Consider the following 23,023-nt stretch of genomic DNA (forward strand, 5'->3'; position numbering starts at 1 on the left):
TACTGGCACCATTTTATGAAGTTGTCTGCTTTCGAAACCTTCTTCAGGAGTAGGGCTTGATACATGTCCTCAGCAACACCCTTCATGAGATGTGCAACCTTATCTCCCTCCTTCATTCTAGGCTCCACTATTTTACACAGTTCCAAGACATCTCGAAGGTAGGATGCTGTCATTTCTCCTGGACGCTGTGCCCTGCACTTTAATTTATCTTCAGCCTTGCTTTTCTGTCATTGTTTGTCGCCGAAATACTTGCGCAGTTATTCCTGGAATACTTCCCAGCTTGTGGACTTCTCTTCGTTGTTCTCATATCATTGCTTGGCAGTGCCCTCAAGTAGAAAAATATGGTTGCCAAACACACGGTATTATCCTATTTGTCAAATTTGGCTATACACTCTCATACATTCAGCCACTTGTTTGGATCTTGGCCATCATAACCAGAGAACCCGGTAGGATGTCTCATGTGGTGGCACACAGTAGCTGTCATCGTAACGTCCTGTTCTTCTTCTGTGTCCTATAGATTGTGATCTGTTGAATATGGTTCCAACGCTGGTTTCTCGCCACATAAGTGGCGGCTCTGTCTTGGCCTGATGGGAGCCACTGTGTCGTCGATAAAGTGCGCTATCACAAGTTCCAATACCCAGTGTCTCCACCAGAATAATGTAACGTAGAAGAAGGTGTAGTTGGATGAATGACAAACACTAACTTCACTTAATGTAGGTTTATTCAGTTCTTGCACATACAAGAGTGTGGAGCGAACTGCCTCCTGCCAGAACACATATGGTATATATACAGCTATAGAACATTCCAGTACAATGATTCTTGCCCTTTGTGAATACTTCTAGAATGCCCTCTAACTGAATATAGAAATTAAAATTTTACAGTTCAGGTGAGCTTTGAACTCATGACCCTCCATGCAACAGTTTAGTATCATAACCACTACACCACGGTGCTACTCAGCTTCTTCTGTGACAATATTTATTCGTTACTGTCATTTCTTGTTAACAGTATTAGCTTATTCAATAAGCAGCTTTCACTCGGTTAATACTTGGCAGAAATCAAACCTGCATTTGGATCAGACTTCCTTAACTGTTGTGCAGGAATGTGTGCAGTATACTGCTGCATCCATTCTCAGTAAGCCACCACTAGAATTCGAAATTCTTAGCAGTAATCCATGCGCTTTCAAATCGAAACTGAAGAGTTTCCTCATGGGTCACTTCTTCTATTCAGTCGAGGAGTTCCTGAAATATTAAGCTGATTCTTGTTGTATTGTGGATTGCGTTACTTAAACTTATGGCTTGACTTTTTTCAGGTTCATAAACATTTTATTTTTATCTGTTATTACTTTTATATTGTAATTTCATCTACTGAAACACTCCATGACCTTGGAGATTTGCTGCTTAAAATTAAATATAAATGCATCGGTTTGTGTTTTCTTTATGTCAGGGTAACCCATGTTTATAGGCTAATAGCAAATAGTGTAGTGTATCAGTCATTTCTGTAATTTCTCAAAGACTGCTGTAAATATTTTAATGTTTAGCCACTAGTAAAGATGATACATTAAAATAAAATTACAGCAGTCTTTGAAAAAGTATTATTTTTTAATGAAACTGTGTACTTTCCATAACTGTATTCAGTGGCTCTTGGAAGACAATTACAGTGATATAGCTCTTGTTAATATTGATGTTGAAATCATTTGCAAAAGAATCTGAGAAATGTACTAAAAATAGTAAGTAATGTGGCCATAGTTGGCTGTTGCAATGTAAACAGCGTCAAGCAGATCTCTCTTGCCAGGCTTCATTGTTATTTGCAGCTTGACAGGTTTATGCTTCTAAGACAAAACTTCATTCCTATACGTCATAGATTCAGGATCAGCTACAGTTTTTGTATGTGGAACTACGGTATATTCCAGCTACAGCGTATGCTAGCTTCTGATGCATCAAAATGGGGCTTAGGAAAACTATTTTAAATGTGTGTATGTTTTCAGGCTTTTGTGGAAAAAACTACAGTTCCATCAGGCAGTTTTTTATTTAAACTGTCCTTGTTGTTGCTTACTTGTCAAAGCTGATAAAAAAATGTGGATTGTTCATACTTCATAAAGATTAACAACCATATTTATGGAAAAAGAAACTAATTTGTCAATTTTCTTTGATTTGGAAATAATAATAATAATAATAATTATTATTATTATTATAATAATATTAAGATCTGACCCTTTTTTGTCTGGAGATACCTGCTGTGGGACAAATGTGTGTATAGACACTACTCAAAATTGTAATTAGAAGGAATACACTTGGAAAAGTACTGTAGGGAAGTGTGTGGGGGGGGGGGGGGGGGGGGAGATTATAGAGACCAAGAGATGAATACAGTGAGTGAGTTTAGAGGGATGGATGTTGCAGTAGTTACTTGGAGATGAAGAGGCTTGGACAGGATAGACTGAAGACAACAACAACAACACATTGAAATAACTAAATATTTTATTCAGAATGGCTGACAACGTTACCCACAAAGTAGGTACTTTACTTAATCAAATGTAGTTTTACACTTGTTTGCTCCAGTTTCGTTTCATTGGCCGCAAGGCACATTTGCAATTGCTTTGAGAGAGAGAGAGAGAGAGAGAGAGAGAGAGAGAGAGAGAGATGAACAGGTAAAAGTACATCAGATGAATGCCACTGCACCATTGCACACTGTTGCAATCTAGTAGCGCATGTCATCTGGTGTAGTTGAGTCTTCGTGGTAGATTGCATTTTTCAGTGCTCCCCATAGAAAGAAATAAAGGATACAGATCTGGGGACCTGGCCAACAATTGCACTGTACTGCAGCATTCCGTCCTACCCAAAGGTCAGGAAACTTTTCATTCAGTATTTACGTTGAAACATGGGAAGAGTGAGCTGGGCAGCAGTCGTTCTGGAACAACATGTAGTGTCACTTATCCAGTGGTACCTCTTCTAAAAGAATAGGTGGAATGTTTGTAAGAAATGAAATTTTGTATGATACCGCACCATACCTGTAGGCACCACTATTGTTAGTGCTGTACTGATAAAGCCAGTATGAATTTGCAGCTGGCCATTAGTGAATATTACGTATGTTTACATTGATATTGTTCCTAAATGTTGCTTCATTGGTAACGAGCAAATGTTGGAAAAATGTAGTGTCATCTACTGTACACTGCAGAGTAAACCAACAAAATTCTATACGAAATTCAAAATCATTCCCCCACCCCTCGAGTATCTGATGTAGATAACAAGGGTGGGATTTATTTCAGTGGAAGATGTGAATGCTGCCTTTCTGGCTGATCCCACATTCCTTGGCAATACATCTTGCCCATGTGGATTGGTAAGCATTGTAGTCAGGATAGCTTCTTCACATCCTCTATCAATTACAGTCATAGAGTTAAGACTCTTTATCACATAAAAAATTATGTACCACCTAGCGTACTGCCATTTGCCGAAATGTCTGTATCTGAAACTGTTCATGAAATAAAAGGTGTGTCATGTCTTATGTGACTCACCTTTTTTACATATATGTAAACACACACACACACACACACACACACACACACACACACAGATAGATGTTTATGAATAAGTAGAACAATATTCACTGCTCACTGATCAGTGTTAGTAAATAATAGTGACTCACTCTGGTTTTGTGTGGGTAACACTAAGTACCTGTGGCCAGATGACTTGTCTGGCATAGTGATAATGAAACTATACATTCACATATTTCTCAGGAATCAGTCTGTTTATTAGTGAAAACTGTATCGAAATCCCTACAGTAATTCCTGAGATTAGCCTTCACACACAGACAGAAAAAAATCTGCAGAGACATTAATTTATGAAACTTATAGATCATTGTCATGCCCCCAACTGTTGTGTGTGTTGAGGAAATGCCACAAGTTCTTGATTATACTTGAGAACTTGTGTACTCACTCTCCTTTCCATGCTGCTTTACTGAAAACAGTTTCAAGTGATTAGTTTTCAGTTAAATGGTCAGTAACAGTCATGATCTCTGAGTAGTTGGAGACAATGAATTTGAAAATGTTATCACAGGACCTGTTTTTAAGTTTAAAGTGCATTTATGGATCTCATTTCTGATCTCTAGTATACAGTTGCCACTGCAAGTTTGACCTCAGTAATGAAAGAACAAAAGTGCAAAATGTCAGTATTTGTCAGTAAAATATATCACTACACAGTGTCCACTACACGTTACTACTTACATCATCAGGAAACGCGTAATACATTTATTTAGCTGCTTCAAAATGAGACAATTGCAATTAAACCTTAGCTCTACCTCTACTTTGTAGTTTACAGAATGATACTCATAATGCAGTGTGAGGCTTTACCATCACCAGCCACAGGAGTCAAGTAGTGTGCATCTCGCAGAGTTGGGAAGCAAGTCTTCTGGATTCGTAAAGTGTTAGATATTGCAACATAGCTACAGGGAAGTTTATGGCCATTGAGCAGCCATTATGTTGTGCTTTACTTTAGTATCCATGTAGTGTTAAATTTCACATGACTGCAATTAGGTTGATCTTTTCACACTTGGCTCTGTCTTTTGATTTAGCTGTACCACACTTTTGTTTCCACTTATTTTGTACGTTTCACTGAAGCAGTTTCATTATTTCAGTTAAAACTTCAGGGCAGGCAGGTTGTGGTTGATGTATGACAGGCTGTGGTTGACGTATGAATCTATTTACTGATACTTTATTGCAAGCTACAGGAGTCATTTTCTGAAGATCTAACATGCAAATGTGGACAAAATATCAGCAAACCATTTTATGCATTAACCATGGTTTTTCAGCCTGGAAATGTAAACACTGACTACGAAAGCCTACATTGTAGAGTTTTTTTTATTATGATACGCACATTCTGTAAGTCTGCAAGTATGAAATCACTTACATTTGGAACTACTCTGTACTTCATAAAACATAACTGGTTGCTGTAATAACAGCGTTCTTTCACCTCTTCTTCCAGTCCTTGTGTTGATGAGCATTGTTTTTGTAGGAAGTATCCCAGTTATTTTCTTCTAATTACCCCCTGTAATACTTTATTTATTAACCCACAGTACCATATTCATGATATGGAATTATTGCAAATGCTGGAAAAGTACATTTCTTTTCATTATAGGAAAGTACATTTTTTTTCATTATCTGTATTAATTACACGTATTTGTACTGTAAAGGACAGAGTATACATATCAACATTAGAATTAAGTCTCCCGTGATGCGGGGTTTCTGGGTGACTTTTCCGAACTCTACCCCTTTTCCTAAACCTCTCCAGTCCTTTTCCTTCACCCCTCTTTCTTCCCTTTCAACCCTTCTGCCAGGAGGAGGAGCCACTGGCTCCGAAAGCTTATATACGTAAACTTTTTTTTATATGTGTATTATCCAGCTGCCACTTGGTGAGTAGATTTTTAACCTATCCAATTACATTATGTGGTCAAAGATTGATTATTTTCATTGTTATTTTAGAAATAACAATGTTATTTAGCATTTACATTTGACATTAATTGACCCCCGTAATTTCAGCAATTGGTTAAAAGCAACGCTGGAACAGTGTGCTGTTGAATTTCTACCCGAATAAATTCTTATTATTTTTGAGTGAGCAAGACAGTTTATTGTGAAGTGTTCTGCCTTGTGGTTTCTGAAATGGCAGCAGCATTTTCAGTAGTTGCAAGGATAACACTCTAGATGATTGACAGCACTAGCCTTGCTATGTTAGTATGGCAAATGGCTGAAAGCAGGGGGAACTGCAGTTCTTATTTTTGCTATGAGCATGCAGCTGTACTGTATGGTGCAATGATGTTTGCATCCTCTTGGGTAAAATATTGTGGAGGTAAAATAGTTCCTCATTCGGATCTCCAGATGGGAACTACACAGGAACATGTCTTCGTCAGGAGAAACAAAACTGGTGTTCTTCTGGTTGGAGCATGGAATGTTAAATGCCTTAATTGCATAGGTAAGTTAGAGAACTTAAAAAGGGAAATGTTACATGTAGTGGGATTTAGTGTGGTGACAGGAATAACAGCACTAGTGCTCACTTGAGTACAGGGTTATGTATACAAAATCAAAAAGGGATAATGCAGGAATAAGTCTAATAATGAATAAGAAAATAGGAATCCATGTTAGCTTGTACGAATAGCATAAAGGAGGGATTGTTGTAGTCAAAGTAGACATGAAGTCATCGTCTACCACAGGAATACAAATTTATTTACCAGCTCCCTCTGCAGGTTGGGAGGAGATTGAAATAATGTATGATGAGATTAAATAAAATGTTCAGTTAGTTACGAGAGTTGAAAGTTTAATTGTGCTGGAGACTGGAATTTGACTGTAGGAAAAGGAAAATATGAAAAATTATTACGAGTACATGGACTGGGGGAAAGCAATGAAAAAAGAAATTGATTGTTACAGTTTTTGCTCAGAGCATAAGTTACTCATTGCCATTGTGTTAAGAAACAAGAAAATGGTATACATATGGGGGAGGCCTGGGAACAGCAAAAGATTTCAGATGAGTTAAATAATGTTAAGGTAGAGATTTTGAACCCAGGTTTTAAATTAAAAAACATGTCTGCGGGCAGGTGTGGATTCAGACCATAATTTACTCATTATGAATTACAGATTAAAACTGAAGAATGTGCAGAAGGGTAGGAAATTAAGGAGAAGAAACTCTGAAAAAGTGAACGAAAGAGATCACTGACACTTTCAGACGTAGCATTAGGCAATAATTCACTGAAATGAGGGAAAGGAATACAATAGAAGATGAATTGGTGGCACCAGGAGATGAAATAGCAAATGCAGCAAAGTAATAAGTGGTAGAAATTCCTTAAATAACACAGGAAATATTGTGAACTTAAATGCAGCAAATGAAGTTTGTGAAAGGGAACAGAATGCAGCAAACAAGTACTAAGCAAATAAGTGAAGTTTTAAAGGTGTAAGGGATACATAGAAAGCCTGTATAAAGGAAATGAACTGAGAAGCTGTTGGTGGTGTGCATGATATATGAGACAAGCAGAATACCCTCAGATGTAAAGAAGAATGTAATAATTCCATTTCTTAAAAAGGCTGGTGCTGACATTTGAGTATTACTGGACTTTCAGTTTAATGCATCATGCTTGCAATTTACTGATAAAAATTATTTACAGAAGAATGGGAAAGCTGGTAGAGGCTGACCTTGGGTAACATCATTTTGGGTTCGAGAAATATGTTAGGAACTTGCAAAGCAATACTGCCCTTGTGACTATCTTGGAAGTTAGTCTAAAGACTGGCAAACCTATGTATAAAGCATTTGTAGATTTAGAGAAAACTTTTACAGTGTTGTCTAGGATACACTCTGTGTAATTCTGAATGTGGCAGGGATAAAATACAGGGAGAGAAAAATATCTACAACCTGTACAGAAACCAGATGACAGTTAGATGAGCTTAAAATCTTAAAGTGAAGCAGTTGTTTAGAAGGGATTGAGAGAGGGGTGTAGCTTATTCTCGATGTTATTCAGTACGTACGTTGAGCAAGCAGTAAAGGAAACCAAAGAAAAATGTGGAGAAGAAATTAAATTTCAGGTAATAAGGACAAGAAATAAAAATGTTGTGGTTTGCCAGTAACTTTGTCATTCCGTCAGAGATAGCAAAGGACTTGAAAGAGCAGTTAAACGAAGTGGTTAGTGTCTTGAAAAAAGATAGAAGATGAACATCAGCAAAAGTAAAACAAGCATAATAGTATTACGATATACTGATAATTTTTACTTATGGACCGTCTGACTGCATCATCAGTGGCGCAAGCGCGCGCCCACACACACACACACACACACACACACACACACAGTCAACAAAACAAAACAAAATAAATAAATATCACACACACACGCACACACACAAATGCATACATGAACAGATCACAGATACTTCAATAATTGCACTGTAAAGTTTGGCAATAGCATTCAATTTTTGGCAAAAACATTTGACAGTCGGCAACAGAAACCAAAACATCAAAACATTGCATCATCGAAACAAGTGTTCAGTGCATAGTGCTGTGAAATGTGTGTGTGTGTGGGGGGGGGGGGGGGGGAGGAAATAGCAAATTGGCATTTATAAGAAGAAGAACAACACTAAAAATGCAACAGGAGCTAATATGTAGGAAATCATCCACACAACCTGTAAGTACAGTTCAAAACATTACTTTTTAATAGGAAATACCAACCACCAGAACTGTTTATAACCTATAGGTACAGTGACCAAACTGTAAATTAAATAGCAAACAAATGTACATATTCCAGGCCACTGATGATGCCTTGCCAGAAAATAAAGGCGAAACGCGTATGGCACTAAAATTATTTTATTCAGTTGCTGTCAGGTGGTCCATAAGTAAAAATTATCAATATACCGCAATATTACACGCAACTGAGGAAGACAGTAATACAAAAGTTGAAGATGTCATGTGTAATGGTATGTAGTGCGCTTAAATTAGGCATTGCTGAGGGAATTAGATTAGTACAAGACACTAAAAGCAGTAGATGAATTTTACCACTTAGGCAGTAAAATAACTATTGTCAAAGTAGAGTGGATATAAAATGTGGACTGGCAATGGCAAGAAAAACTTTTCTGTGGAAAAGAAATTTGTTGACATCAGATACAAATTTCAGTGGTAGGTAGTCTTTTCAGAAGTTATTTGTCTAGAGTATAGCCTAGTACAGAAGTGAAACATGAACAATAAACAGTTCCAACAAGAAGGGAATAAATTCTTTAAAATGTTGTGGTATGAAACAATGCTGAAGATTGAATGGTAGATCAAATAACTGATGAAGAGTTAGTAATCAGATTGGAGAAGAAAGAAGTTTGTGACACAACCTGACTAAAAGAAGTGATCGGTTGGTAGGACACTTCTTGAGACACAAAGGATTTGTTAATTTTGTGATGGAGGTAAGTGTGGAGGCTGAGAATTGAAGAGGGAGATCAAGGCTCAAATACAGTAAGCAACTGCAAATAGATGTAGGTTGCAATATTTTTGCATAGATGAAGATTCTTGTACAGATGTACTAATGTGTACAGCTGGATCAAACGTCTTCAGACTGAATATCACAACATTCTGCATATTTGACTCACACAGTCATGGCATTTACTGTCTCTTGCTTGTCACATGGATGTTCCACTCTTCTCTTACAAGTGTGCTGATGTAATTTGTTTCAAGTAGGTGGTAATTCTTATTTACAAATGAAGCTATCTCTAAGACACATGTGCATGGACAGACAATATTCCCAATTCTTTGAAAACTGGCTTAATAATTGCAGGTGGAGTAGATTGTAACATGAACTCCACTGTTCATTTTTTATGAAAATATATTTTTTCTTGTGTTCTTCCCCTGAATTATACTCTTTCCAATTCTTTTTAGCACCTCCTCATACTGAATTATTTTCCTGATCTCATTATTTCTAATTTCTTCCATACTTACATCTCAAATGCCTCTAAATTCATTTTGTCCCACATGGAAGAACCCTGGAGATACTAAAAGGTATTAGATAGATTATATAATGGTAAGACAGAGATCTAGGAACCAGGTTTTGAATTGTAAGACATTTCCAGGGGCAGACGTGGACTCTCACCACAATCTATTGGTTATGAACTGTAGATTAAAACTGAAGAAACTACAAAAAGGTGGGAATTTAAGGAGATGGGACCTCGATAAACTGAAAGAACCAGAGATTGTACAGAGTTTCAGGGAGAGCATAAAGGAACAATTGACAGGAATGGGGGAAAGAAATACAGTAGAAGAAGAATGGGTAGCTTTGAGGGATGAAATAGTGAAGGCAGCAGAGGATCAAATAGGTAAAAAGATGAGGGCTAGTAGAAACCCTTGGGTAACAGAAGAAATATTGAATTTAATTGATGAAAGGAGAAAATATAAAAATGCAGTAAATGAAGCACGCAAAAAGGAATACAAACATCTCAAAAATGAGATCGAGAGGAAGTGCAAAATGGCTAAGCAGGGATGGCTAGAGGACAAATGTAAGGATGTAGAGGCTTATCTCACTAGGGGTAAGATAGATACTGACTACAGGAAAATTAAAGAGACCTTTGGAGAAAAGAGAACCACTTGTATGAATATCAAGAGCTCAGATGGAAACCCAGTTCTAAGCAAAGAAGGGAAAGCAGAAAGGTGGAAGGAGTATATAGAGGGCCTATACAAGGCCGATGTACTTGAGGACAATATTATGGAAATGGAAGAGGATGTAGATGAAGATGAAATGGGAGATATGATATTGCGTGAAGAGTTTCACAGAGCACTGAAAGACCTGCATTGAAACAAGGCCCCCGGAGTAGACAAAATTCCATTAGAACTACTGACGGCCTTGGGAGAGCCAGTCCTGACAAAACTCTACTATCTGGTGAGCAAGATGTATGAGACAGGCGAACTACCCTCAGACTTCAAGAAGAATATAATAATCCCAATCCCAAAGAAAGCAGGTGTTTGACAGATGTGAAAATTACCGAACTATCAGTTTAATAAGTCACAGCTGCAAAATACTAACGCAAATTCTTTACAGATGAATGGAAAAACTGGTATAAGCCGACCTCGGGGAAGATCAGTTTGGATTCCGTAGAAATGTTGGAACACGTGAGTCAATACTGACCCTACAACTTAGAAGAAAGATTAAGGAAAGGCAAACCTACGTTTCTAGCATTTGTAGACTTAGAGAAAGCTTTTGACAATGTTGACTGGAATACTCTCTTTCAAATTCTAAAGGTGGCAGGGATAAAATACACAGAGCGAAAGGCTATTTACAATTTGTACAGAAAGCAGATTGCAGATATAAGAGTCGAGGGACATGAAAGGGAAGCAGTGGTTGGGAAGGGAGTGAGACAGGGTTGTAGCCTCTCCCCAATGTTATTCTATCTGTATATTGAGCAAGCAGTAAAGGAAACAAAAGAAAAATTCAGAGTAGGTATTAAAATCCACGGAGAAGAAATAAAAACTTTGAGGTTCGCCAATGACTTTGTAATTCTATCAGAGACAGCAAAGGACTTGGAAGAGCACTTGAACGGAATGGACAGTGTCTTGAAAGGAAGATATAAGATGAACATCAACAAAAGCAAAATGAGGACAATGGAATGTAGTCGAATTAAGTCGGGTGATGCTGAGGAAATTAGATTAGGAAATGAGATACTTAAAGTAGTAAAGGAATTTTGCTATTTGGGGAGCAAAATAACTGATGATGGTCGAAGTAGAGAGGATATAAAATGTAGACTGGCAATGGCAAAGAAAGTGTTTCTGAAGAAGAGAAATTTGTTAACATCGAGTATTGATTTAAGTGTCAGGATGTCATTTCTGAAAGTATTTGTATTGAGTGTAGCCATGTATGGAAGTGAAACGTGGACGATAAATAGTTTGGACAAGAAGAGAATAGAAGCTTTCGAAATGTGGTGCTACAGAAGAATGTTGAAGATTAGATGGGTGGATCACATAACTAATTAGGAGGTATTGAGTAGAATTGGGGAGAAGAGGAGCTTGTGGCACAACTTGACTAGAAGAAGGGATCGGTTGGTAGGACATGTTCTGAGACATCGAGGGATCACCAATTTAGTATTGGAGGGCAGCGTGGAGGGTAAAAATCATAGAGGGAGACCAAGAGATGAATACTCTAAACAGATTCAGAAGGATGTAGGTTGCAGTAGGTACTGGGAGATGAAGAAGCTTGCACAGAATAGAGTAGCATGGAGAGCTGCATCAAAACAGTCTCAGGACTGAAGACAACAACAACAACAACAACAACAACCTCTTCCTTATTGTCCATGTCTCTGCCCCAGACAAAACTACACTCTAGTCAAAACAGTTGATCAGTGCATTTCTGGTTGTAGATTAAGTTTTTTTTTACATTGTAGTGTTCCTTTAAAGTTAAATTCCCTTTGCATTTCTGATATTTGTACCTTGATATGTCATTTTCTCCTAGACTAAGTTTTGAACTGTTTTACGGGCTCAGTTTTGCCCTGTCATATTATTCTATGTACCTTCCTGTTCTAAGTTAATTACTTAATTTTGCTAAATGTTCTTCTCCTTCCTTGTGATGCTCTGTTTCATGCTGTACTGTTCTTAATCTTCTTCAGCCTTTCTGTGACAGTGATCAAAGTCAATTTAAAGAAGTTTAAACTTGTGAATGGTGCAATCTGTAAAATTCCAGGATGAAATTAATTGTTCATTCATATTGGCTGTTGTATATGATTGATAACTTCTTGAAATCGTTCAATTAGTGAAAGAATAGACATCTCAAAAATAATCTGCAGAATATTTGAATGTAGGCTCTCCCATGTATGCTTTTAGTGAAAACCTCTTGGGTGTCCTTTGAGGTGGCGATGTTAAAATACCATGATGTTTTCATGGGTGTCATACTCACCATCTTCTCTTGAAGTTACGATATATGCTGGTGCTGTAATTTTTATACTAGCGGAGAGTCCCAATAGCTGGTTGCTCAGCAAAGCACCTTGTTGTTCCAGAAGACAGATGTGTGGTCTTCCTTGATGCTATCTTCTGCTATCGCTGATTTTTCTCTCTGTGCCCATTCCACATGCCTGATATGCTCCTTGAGCATGTGCCGCGTTTGTCCAATATACATTCACAAGCAATGCTGTATATTCCTGATCCATTCATTTTTAGTGGGTCTTTCACAGAGGCAAGACACTCTTTTGACTTCAGCAATTGTCAGGAGGTGGGATTTTGTATTGAATTTTTCGAGCAGTCTCACAATTTTGGCTGACAACAGCACCAGATGTGGCAAGAAAGTGATTCTGTTGCTTTCTTCTTTCTCTTCCTGATTTCCAGAATCTTGTCTATTCTTCAATACCCTACTAATCTGTAGTTCACTGTGTGCATTTTTGTGGAATACGTCCTTCATGATTAGTTTGTGTGGGCACCCTATGTACCTGGCTAGTCAGCACTTTGTGCTATTGCACTGGATGGTGGCAGCTTGTTGCATTCAGGGACAGGGCTATGTGTGTATTCTTCCTGTATACAGATTGGCCTAGTGTAGGGAAAGGGAGCAAACAGTTCACTTCTATTTTCATAGTGAAAGCAGTGTTCTGATGGATGCTGTTAAGGTGCCTGTGTACCAAGCTCCTGTACCACAAAAGTATTGTTACACTTGCATTTCTGGTGAGTGGTTTGAAGAGCCATCTCCTCAAATCAGTGACAACAGAGCATGGTGTCAAGAAGGTCTGCACATTTGACTTCCAGAACACCAAGATGCTACACCAAACAACTGGCTTTTGGGCCATCACCATAAAGGAATCCATTGAAATATAGGTTCAAGACAATATTGTCAACAGAGATGAAAGATAACTAACAAGTGGAGCATGGAACCTGGCACTAGTGGCAATACAATGAGAGTGCAGCCAGCCATTTTCCCCACACGGTGGTGCAACTGGAGCATGCACTACCCTCACCACTGCAGCCTCATCCCCATCGCCACTCGCCTGCCAGATAGTACACAGCTGCCCATAGCCATGTTGAGGGGTGATATTCCACTAGTGAAAATATTGCAGCACCCACATATCTCATTACTTTGTCAGAAGATGGTGAATATGACACTTGTTGAAATGTTGCTGCATTTTAACACTGCCACCTGGCTGGAAATGTGGGAGCTTTTGACCAAAAAATCTACAGAATCTTAAATAATGTAACCTGATGATAAAGAAGTTGGTTAGTCCATCTCCTACAGAACTGTGTAGCTGATGGAAATAAGATAATTCCCAAACCCACTGGACATGTCAATGCAAAATGATTTCTATGACTTGTGTTTTATTATGAAAAGTGTGAAGATCCTGCTGGGACATTAGAAAGTGTTTTCTGGTCAGACCCCAGAAGTACATGAGGATCATTGTGGAAGCTCTTAGAGGAACTGGATTTTCATTCATTGTCATACTTACAAGAAAGAAATGAGACAGTATTATCTCGGCTAATCGGTTGTAGCAGTTTTCGGCCCAGTTTGACTATTTAGTTAACAGAAGGTACTCCATTAACAGTTTGAAAATGGATTTGAGTGTGAATCAGTAGCTTAATTAATTGGATTTGGCAGACAGGGAAGACTTCAGAAACTATAGGGAAATATCATTAGTGAGTGCAGCATTTAAGATTTTATCACATTTATTGCAAAATCATTTGAAACTATATGCAGAAAAAATGATCGGGAAATATCAAAATGGCTGTTTGAGAAATAGATCCACTACTGACAATACATTTGTAACTGGAACAGTAACCAACTAATAAGTGCAGAGAGCCTCAAAAGAAATAAAGTTAAGGTTTTAGCATACCCAGATGATATAGTACTCATTGGTAAAAGAGAAATAGAAGTTAAAAAGTTAATTGTGGAACTGTTAGAAGAACAATTCAAATTTGGTTAAAAATAAATGATCAGAAAACAAAATGTGATTGTTAAAGCATGTAGAGATGGACAGAGTTGATTAATGTCTGAAAATCTGTTTAACAATGTTTAAGTGAACGGTAACTGTCTGTTCTACATGATTCAATGTCATCCTTATGTTTTTTGGTACTTGTGTCAGTTATAGAACCATGACATTCTATTACCTTTTTGTTCCAGGCTCTTTCATACTTGAAAAAATAATACATTGTTGTTATACTAGTTAGTTCCATGTGTTTGAATTTGTTAATATAGGCAGTGAGATGGATAATTTGCTCTGCTTTTACTATGAATGTATGATATTCATAAAATGTAGTGAACATCAGCAAAGAATACTCATTTCTCCAGTGTTTTCAGAAAACCAAATAAGTTTTTTCTGTTTAGACATTTTTATTTATCCTTTGCTTGTTGACTGCAAGCCAAACCACATCAAGTTTCATTTATGTTTTTTGACTATACTTTAAATCACATAAAAAGTCCTGTGTTTGTGTAACAAAAAGTTTTTATTTATGTTATCATCATTCTTGTGACTGAATTACCTGTAGAATAATGACATTCCGCAGTAACCAGAGATACTCTCTAAGATAGAATTCAGTTTGTTATTTAATAACTCCCTTGTCATTATTGATTTATTTTTCAGATATAATATAGTAACTGAAATCATACAGGCAACCAAAATTCAGAGTTTGAAAAGCTCTACAAATTTGGCGCAAACTAAAGATATATTTGGCCACATTGGTAGTAAAATTGATCTTGGTCTAAAGTTACAGGTGAGTATTTTGTACTTCGTATTATTTTTTATTTGGATTATTATTACCGTGTGCTATATTATTGTTTGTGTGTAAAAAGTATGGGGAAAGCTAGGGGAAGGATATTCCAGGTGAGCAAAAAGTAACAGATTGTGTGCTTTTCTTATGTTGATTATTAAGTACATTAGACTGGTAGTAAACACTGATAATGTTCCTATAAAAGATTAGTTTGCTTTACAGTAGTGTTATAGTGTGTGTATAAATTTGCCAGGTTAAATCTCTGTGGAGGAACACAACAGCTATCTGATTGATTTCCTCAACTTTTTTCACACTGAAATTATGTGGGCTTAAAAGGGCACCATGCGTAGTGTCTATAGGTATGCATTTCCAAGTTATTTTGTAACTTGTTTGTGAATTGCTAACATGACTCATTGGCTTGTTGTTTTCTAGACACAGTTTGCATATTTACAACATTGGATTGTTTAAATGTGCTATATTTATTCTTTTTTATTCAGAATGCAATGACAAATTTTGTGTATGAATAGAGTACAGCAAAACATTGGTAGTTGGTTCCTTATATACCCTTTCTCACCCAGTGTAACAAGGGGTGGTGATCTAAATGGTTGACCTTATTTTAAGTGGGTGTATATCTACTGCTGTGTTTCTATGAGTTTATCATCAGGTGCCCTGCGCTATAACAAGAAAAACATCTTCCTTGACATTGTAACATAATTCCAACATAATGGATGAAGTTGTACCATGGTTAAGCATTGTAGTTCTGTTTAGTAGGCTTCGAATTCAGCCCCGTCCAGTCATTGTAATTTACATTTTCATATGATTTCCTTAAATGTGCGGTAGTCAAAAGCCGGGGTACTTTCAACAACAAGACTAAGGCCAGTTCCTTCACATGTCTTCCAATTGTGCTAGTACTCCATTTCTGATGACATTAAAATGTTGAAGAAACTTTTAAAATTCATTCCTTCTTTGGTATATTCATGTTCAAAAGATGTCTGCATTCTGATCCTGTGCTGAATGCCATAACATTCCCTTTTTGACTCTTGTCCAATTTCTTTTCTATCAAAACTAATTCCTTGTCATTAATATTCTCACAGTCTGTGTGGTGTCAGACTTAAAAGACCACAATATGTGGACAGAAGAGGAGTGACCTTATTTATTCTCCAGTTGTCACTGTTCAAACATTTGGTAAAAGTCTGAAAAAACATTAAAAAACAAGTTTTATGCAAGTTTGTTGTTGGGAGAAAACGCTAAACAAATATTAGTGAAAGATAAAAGAAAGATAGATGATTAATGCAAGAAAAATTTCAAACTTATGATAAAAGACCACAACAGGTAAACCTGAGGTAAAGATATACTGTAACAGCTGAGATTCCAGTTCCATGGTCTGTAAAGTGGGGTGTACGGCATTGATGTTTGTAAGATGAGTGACGAAAACTGGGAAGAAATAACAAGAGTAGTGATGAAAATAAGATATAAACAAAGACAAAAATAGAGTAAGGAATAGCTAGGAATCAGCTTTACATCGAACAAATGTTATGAGATAAGAAGATAAAGAATTCTAGCCACAGGAGTAAAAGAGATGAAATTCAATGGAAAGGAAGGAAGGAATATTTTGAAGAGAGCTAACAACAAGAAGTGAAAAAGCAATGTTGTTATTTGAGCTTAATGGTAAATTACTTGTTGGGGTGCTGTCTCTACTTGTAGATACTGGAAGCACATAATTATAGAGAGGGTGGTGAACACACAGCTGAGAGGAGTGTAAATAAATGCACTTTGTCCCTACTGTTACGTCATCTACATCTACATCTACATCAATACTCTACAAACCACTGTGAGTTGGATGGCAGTGGGTATGTCCCATTGCACCAGTTATTAGGGTTTTTACCTGTTCCATTCACTTATAGAGTGGAGGAAGAATGATTGTTCGAATACCTGTGTGCATACAGTACTTATTCTAATCTTTTCCTCACGAGCCCTATGTGAGCGATAGGTAGTTGGTTGCAGTAAATTCCTTGAGTAATCATTTAAAGCTGGTTCCTGAAACTTTAACAGACTTTCTTCCTTCAGTATCTCTGACACACTCCCATGGATTAAACAAAAGCAGTGACCATTGGTGTTGCCCTTCTCTGTATATGTTTAATACCCCCTTTTAGTCCTGTCTGGTATGGGTCTCATACACTTGAGCAATATTCTAGGATGGCTCACAAGAGTGATTTGTAAGCAATCTTTTTTGTCAACTGATTGCACTTTCCCAATATTCTACCGATAAACTGAAGTCTACCACCTACCCGTGACTGAACCCATGTGATTATTCCATTTCATATCCCTGCAAAGTTCTACACCCAGGTATTTATATGAGTTGGTTGATTCCAACAGTAACTCATTGATATTGTAGTTATAGGATACTATGTTTTCTTTTTTTTTTTAAATCAAGATCTGACTGAATATTTATGTAATGATGAAAATAATCAATTACAGACAATATAATGTAAGTAAATAGATTTAAAAAATCCACTCACCAAGTGATAGCAGGAGAACACAGACACAAAAAGATTTTAATTTTCGCAAGCTTTGGAACCAGAGGCTGCTTCTGGCAGAACAGTTGAAGGGGAAGGAAGAGGGGTGAAGGAAAAGGGCTGGAGAGGTTTAGGGAAAAGGGTACATTTCAGAAAAGTCACCCAGCACCCCTGGTCAGGAAAAACTTACTGGATGGGATGAGAAGGAATTCCATTTGGTAAGTCTCCCTTGACCCGGGGGTTCTGGGTGGCTTTTCTGAACTGCACCCCTTTCCCTTAACCTCTCCAGTCCTTTTCCTTTACTCTCCTTCCTTCCCTTTCAAATCTTCTGCCAGAAGAAGGATCCACTTGTTCCGGAAGGTTGTAGAAGTTAAACCTTTATTTGTGTGTGTTCTACTGGTGCCGTATGGTGAGTAGATTTTTTATCTATTCATTTGAATATTTATGGAGCTTCTTTCAGATATTAATTCATTATAGATGACTCTTTCATCTGCAAAAGGCATGATTTTACTGTCAATACTGTCTGCAAGATCATTAATATACAACATAAACAGCAAGGGTCCCAACACACTTCCCCAGGGGCACACCGAAGTTACTTATATGCCTGATAATGACACTCCATCCAAGATAACATGATGTGCCCTCCCTTTCAAAAAGTCCTCAATCCAGTCACAAATTTCCCTTGATCTCCCCCTACGGTTGTACTTTTGATAATAAGCATAGGTGAGTGACACCCTTTTAGTAATCAAGAAACACTACATCTACGAGGTTGCCCTGATCCAACACTTTCAATATGTCATGTGAGAAAAGTGCGAGTTGGGTTTCAGATGATTGATGTTTTTGAAATCCATGCTGGTTAGTCTTGAGAAAATCATTCTGTTCAGCATTCATCCCGGAGAATGTTCAACAGCAAGTTTTTGGATGTTATCCATGTAAACATCATGCATGTGGCCAATCATTTTTGATTTGAACTTCTCATATCAATTGAAAACTGGATATTGTGTTCGAGAGAGGCAACATGCACTCTCTCTCAGATTACTGTCAGTTTGATGTACCATCAAATGGTGAATTTGACCAAAATATTCAATAAACATTTTATGTTAAATAACTTCATACAGATGATGAAAATTATTATATTTTTGTTATTATATTTACTGTTATAAAACTTCTTAATTCAGGCAGTGGCTAAATGTACAGTTTTACTGAACCTCTATCTGAATATTAATTGTTTTCAAGAGGATTGATTTACTTTAACTTTTTTAATGATCTAAAACTTATTTGTGTGACTGACGTAACACAACTCACATGTCTAGATTTAAGTATGTTGTGCATTGACCCTCCACAAAGACAACTAGGACAACAGCAAAAGTTAATCTCCTGTTTATAGACACATAAGTAAAATTTTGCAAATTCTTGGTGGAGTGGAGGTAAAATTGACCATACTTTCTCGAATGGTTCTTTTATGAACAAAAACCAGTCACAATGTAGCAAGAATGTGAACTAATGAGTGCAGCAACAATGTCACACAATGTATGCAGCAAAGTTTCTTTATAACACTCTAATGGTGGAGTGAGGAAGTCATTGTTGCAAGTGTCTGTATGTTAACATGTGAATTTGTCATGTAGGTTGCAATTCTGTTTGTTTCTTCATTGAAGTGAGATCGTAAGAGTTGTTAATGTGGAAATGCCACATGTGTGTGGATGTAAGTCAGGTGAATTGAAGAACTATACTCTGGATGTTTTAGAACTCTGTCAAGAAATTTTAAATGGGAAAACAAGCATTAACAAGGTTACCCATGTGTATAAAATTTGCAAAAGCACTGTTATGAATGGGATCCATAGTTGTTATGGTTGTTATGGTAAAATAGAGGGTGATCAGTCAGTTTTTAGGCCTAAAGAAGAAGAGTGTGTGTTTCTTTGGAATTTCATAACACAAGTTTGTGATCATATCGTTTGTGTCTTTAAACTTTCTTAGTAAGTTACCCCAAAATTAGTATTAAAATTTATTATCATGTAAGATTTATTTTTCTGTTGTCGATAAAGTTTCAGAACAATTAAAGTCACTCTGTAGTGATTCCAATTATCACATAACAGAGAATTGGTCAACTTCACCCCCAGGAAGGGTGAAGTTAACTGAAGCATGTTGTTTTTAAGTTATACAATCTTCTTGAGCAAAAGGTAATAAAGACCAAAAATTTTATTACTATGGCTGTATACCCATGCTTTGAAAGAAAAAGCAGTTTATTATTTTTATAGTTTATAGAAATATTTAAGTTTGAAGATCAGGATTTGATTGTATGCTTTGCCAGTTACAATGTTAGAGTATGTAGTACAAGTAGTGAAATAAATTTAATAGTTCCATATTGGTTTGATGTATTAGACAAGGAATCATATTTAAGAGTAATATTCAGACTACAGCTTTAGATATTAATCTGTCATTCAAGGTGAGTTTCAAATAAACTTGGTAATCATCATCCACCGTCATGACAACAACAAACATATCTTGTGACAAGATCCAGTGATGATTACCATGTTTAACTGAAACCAGTAACAAATGAAGAATAGAGCATTTTTATACATGTAAAGCTGCTGTCTGAATATTATAACTGTTAACATTTGCAAAGCTCTCCTGTTTCTGAAAGAAAAATAGACAATTAGTGTTTGAGATATCCATATTCTTGAAATATGTCTTAAATGTTAGATGTACAGTGGCAGATAACCTTTCCACAATTTTCTGTTTAGCTCCTGTTGGGGCCTTGACTTAATTCTTTGTTTATTTTATGTTTTTTCATTTCATATGTTCCTTTTTCAGCCAAAAATTAAATTGCTACAAATATTCAGGATCTTAGAATCAGACATGGTTTCTTTGTTTTCCAACTTATTGCACCTTTAAGTCTTACTTCTTTGCTCCTAATAACTGATAAGACAGTCTGTTTTCATCTCACGTGGTGTGATTCATTAATTTTTTATTTTCATATTTTGCATGTATGAAATTTTTTTGTGTTGTCAATGCATTTCCAGTTGCAAAGTTTGATGGATTATGAGTGTCATTAGAGGTAATCAGTTTTGGAATAAGGGCAATGACACACAAATATGTGTGTGTTTTTCATTCTCTCTTTAGAGATTTTTTTGGGTTGTGGTAGAATTGCTTTCTCAAGGAAAAGGTAGTAATGCAGTTAGTATACAGTAAGAAAATACTGGTACCTAACTGCCATCAGTGCTAAAGTGATAATTAGATAACTTAATGCAATATCAAGTATGTTGCATAATTTTATGATACTTGACAAGATGGTTTGAAATGTACCACTTACATTACTAATTTAACAACTCTGGTTGCTTCCTAATATAGTGTTGGAACCACTGCTTTTAAAATTGATATACTATAATACTTAACACAGATTCAACACAAATCTTAACAAATGCATTTATTATGAAGAGCTGTATTGCTTGTTTCCATGAGTGTATTTTAGTTTGTTTCTTTTTCAGGCAAGACAAATGAAGCGTTACATGAATCAATTAACTTATGCTAAAGCACAATGTGAGAAACGTTTAGTGAGCCTTGGCTGGACAGATTATGCTGTTGAAGAGGCAGTTGAAGCTGCAACTGTTGAAGCAAGAAAGGTAGATCTCAGAACTGTGCAATTACTTTGTGTGACAGTCACACATGAGAGTAGTAATGTGGTTTGGTGTGGTCACTTGGAGTATGTTCTTTGCATAATTAATGGGAGCATCACATGCTGAAAAGATTGTTAGTGTAAATTGAATGGCAGATAATTGTAAAGTATTGCTAGACAGGTTTGACAGTCATGGTTTGAGGAATTGATATTAGGCTGAGGCTTTGGGAAAATGTCATAATATCCTTTACTGATTTTCCATGTGAGAACAAGTCACTTCAATAGACAATGCCCTCTCAACATTCATGTTGATACATAAGTATCTGTAACGAAGCCACAACATGCCAGTACTTACCTCAGCTCAGTATAGCTGATAGATACACAAAACAGAACAGAAAATTTATGTATCCTAGCTTTCAGAACTTTGTTCCTTCATCAGGGAGGAGAGAGGTATTAATGCAGTTAGTATACAGTAAGAAAATACATCTTTATATGAGATTTTTCATTAATCATTTAAAAGCTACAACATGTAATTTTCAAAAGGCACAATGCCCAATGTTGTCAGAAATTCCCAAGAAACACAGAACTCCTAGTTTTCTGAACAGTAATATCCTTCCAGAATGAATATTACACACTGCAGAGAAGCGTGCACTGTTTCGAAACTTCCTAGTAGGTTAAAACATGATCAGGAAATTTCGAAACACTGCACACTTCTCCGAAGAGTGGGAGATGCATTGTGGAAACAACTACTGAGCTGTGGCAAAGTCACTTCTCTTTGATGTCCTTTCTTCCAGGAGTGCTAGTTGTGCAGTATGTGTAGGAGAGTCTCTGGTAAATTTGGAAAGGAGGATAGAGGTACCTGCAAAAATAAAGCTGTGAGCATGGGCCTTCAGTTGTGCCTGAAGAGCTTACTACTAAGATCATTGCCTCCAAAAACCAGTGTTCTAATTTTGACACCCTGTCTGGCACACAGTTCCTATCTGCCAGGAAATTTCAGTAGGTTCCTTATTCAGAGAGGACAGGGGAATTAGTTTAACTCCTCTCTCCTGCACGAAGATCATATACGGCCAACCTTTTTGTCTCTCTGCGATTTTAACAATTTCTTACATTCAGTTTTAATTTTTGCAGGACACAAAATGGGTACCTTCGTTTCATGCTTTTATGTTATGCTTCATTGATCTAATAATGTGGTTTCCACCCCTGTAATTTATGTTGGCAACTTTTCAGTTAAATTACTAGCAGATTACACACTTTGAAGTCATTTGATGAACCAAGTGTAAGTTGAACCAAGTGCAGACACCTTTCCATGAATGATATTAGCACTGGCATCACTTTTGGGTGCAATCCCGAATCTGTTGCATGGTTTATAATGAAGTGTCCCAATCTCAGTATTCCACACTTTAAAGACATCATTGTTCGTTCCCGATCAAGACTGCAGTAGCATGAATGTATAGTTGTTTGTCAATTATCACTTGCTGCAGAACTAGCTATTTCAAGCAATCTGTAGCTTTTGTTGTTTGATTGTGTGAAGACTTTTACTGTAAATACCCTGAAGTGCCAAAGGAACAAGTATAGACATGCATATTCAAATACACAGATATGTAAATAGTATAAGGGCCTGCAGTCAGCAGTGCCTATATAAAACAACAAGTATCTGGTGCAGTTGTTAGATTGGTTACTGCTGCTACAATGGCAAAATTTCAGTGAGTTTGAATGTGGTATTATAGTTG

General features: G+C 36.8%; 1 protein-coding gene across 1 annotated transcript in view; it reads left to right on the plus strand.

Annotated features, from left to right (window-relative positions):
* Positions 1 to 23,023, plus strand: part of LOC126354326 (sorting nexin-25) — a 175,027-nt gene that overhangs the window by 32,300 nt on the left and 119,704 nt on the right. Inside the window, exons 7-8 of the mRNA XM_050003887.1 lie at positions 15,038 to 15,167; positions 21,166 to 21,300. Coding sequence (XP_049859844.1) covers positions 15,038 to 15,167; positions 21,166 to 21,300 — 265 coding nt within the window. The remainder of the gene's footprint in view (positions 1 to 15,037; positions 15,168 to 21,165; positions 21,301 to 23,023) is intronic.

The sequence above is a fragment of the Schistocerca gregaria genome, chromosome 3 (genome assembly GCF_023897955.1).
Source record: "Schistocerca gregaria isolate iqSchGreg1 chromosome 3, iqSchGreg1.2, whole genome shotgun sequence".
In the NCBI taxonomy this organism is placed as follows: Eukaryota; Metazoa; Arthropoda; class Insecta; order Orthoptera; family Acrididae; genus Schistocerca; species Schistocerca gregaria.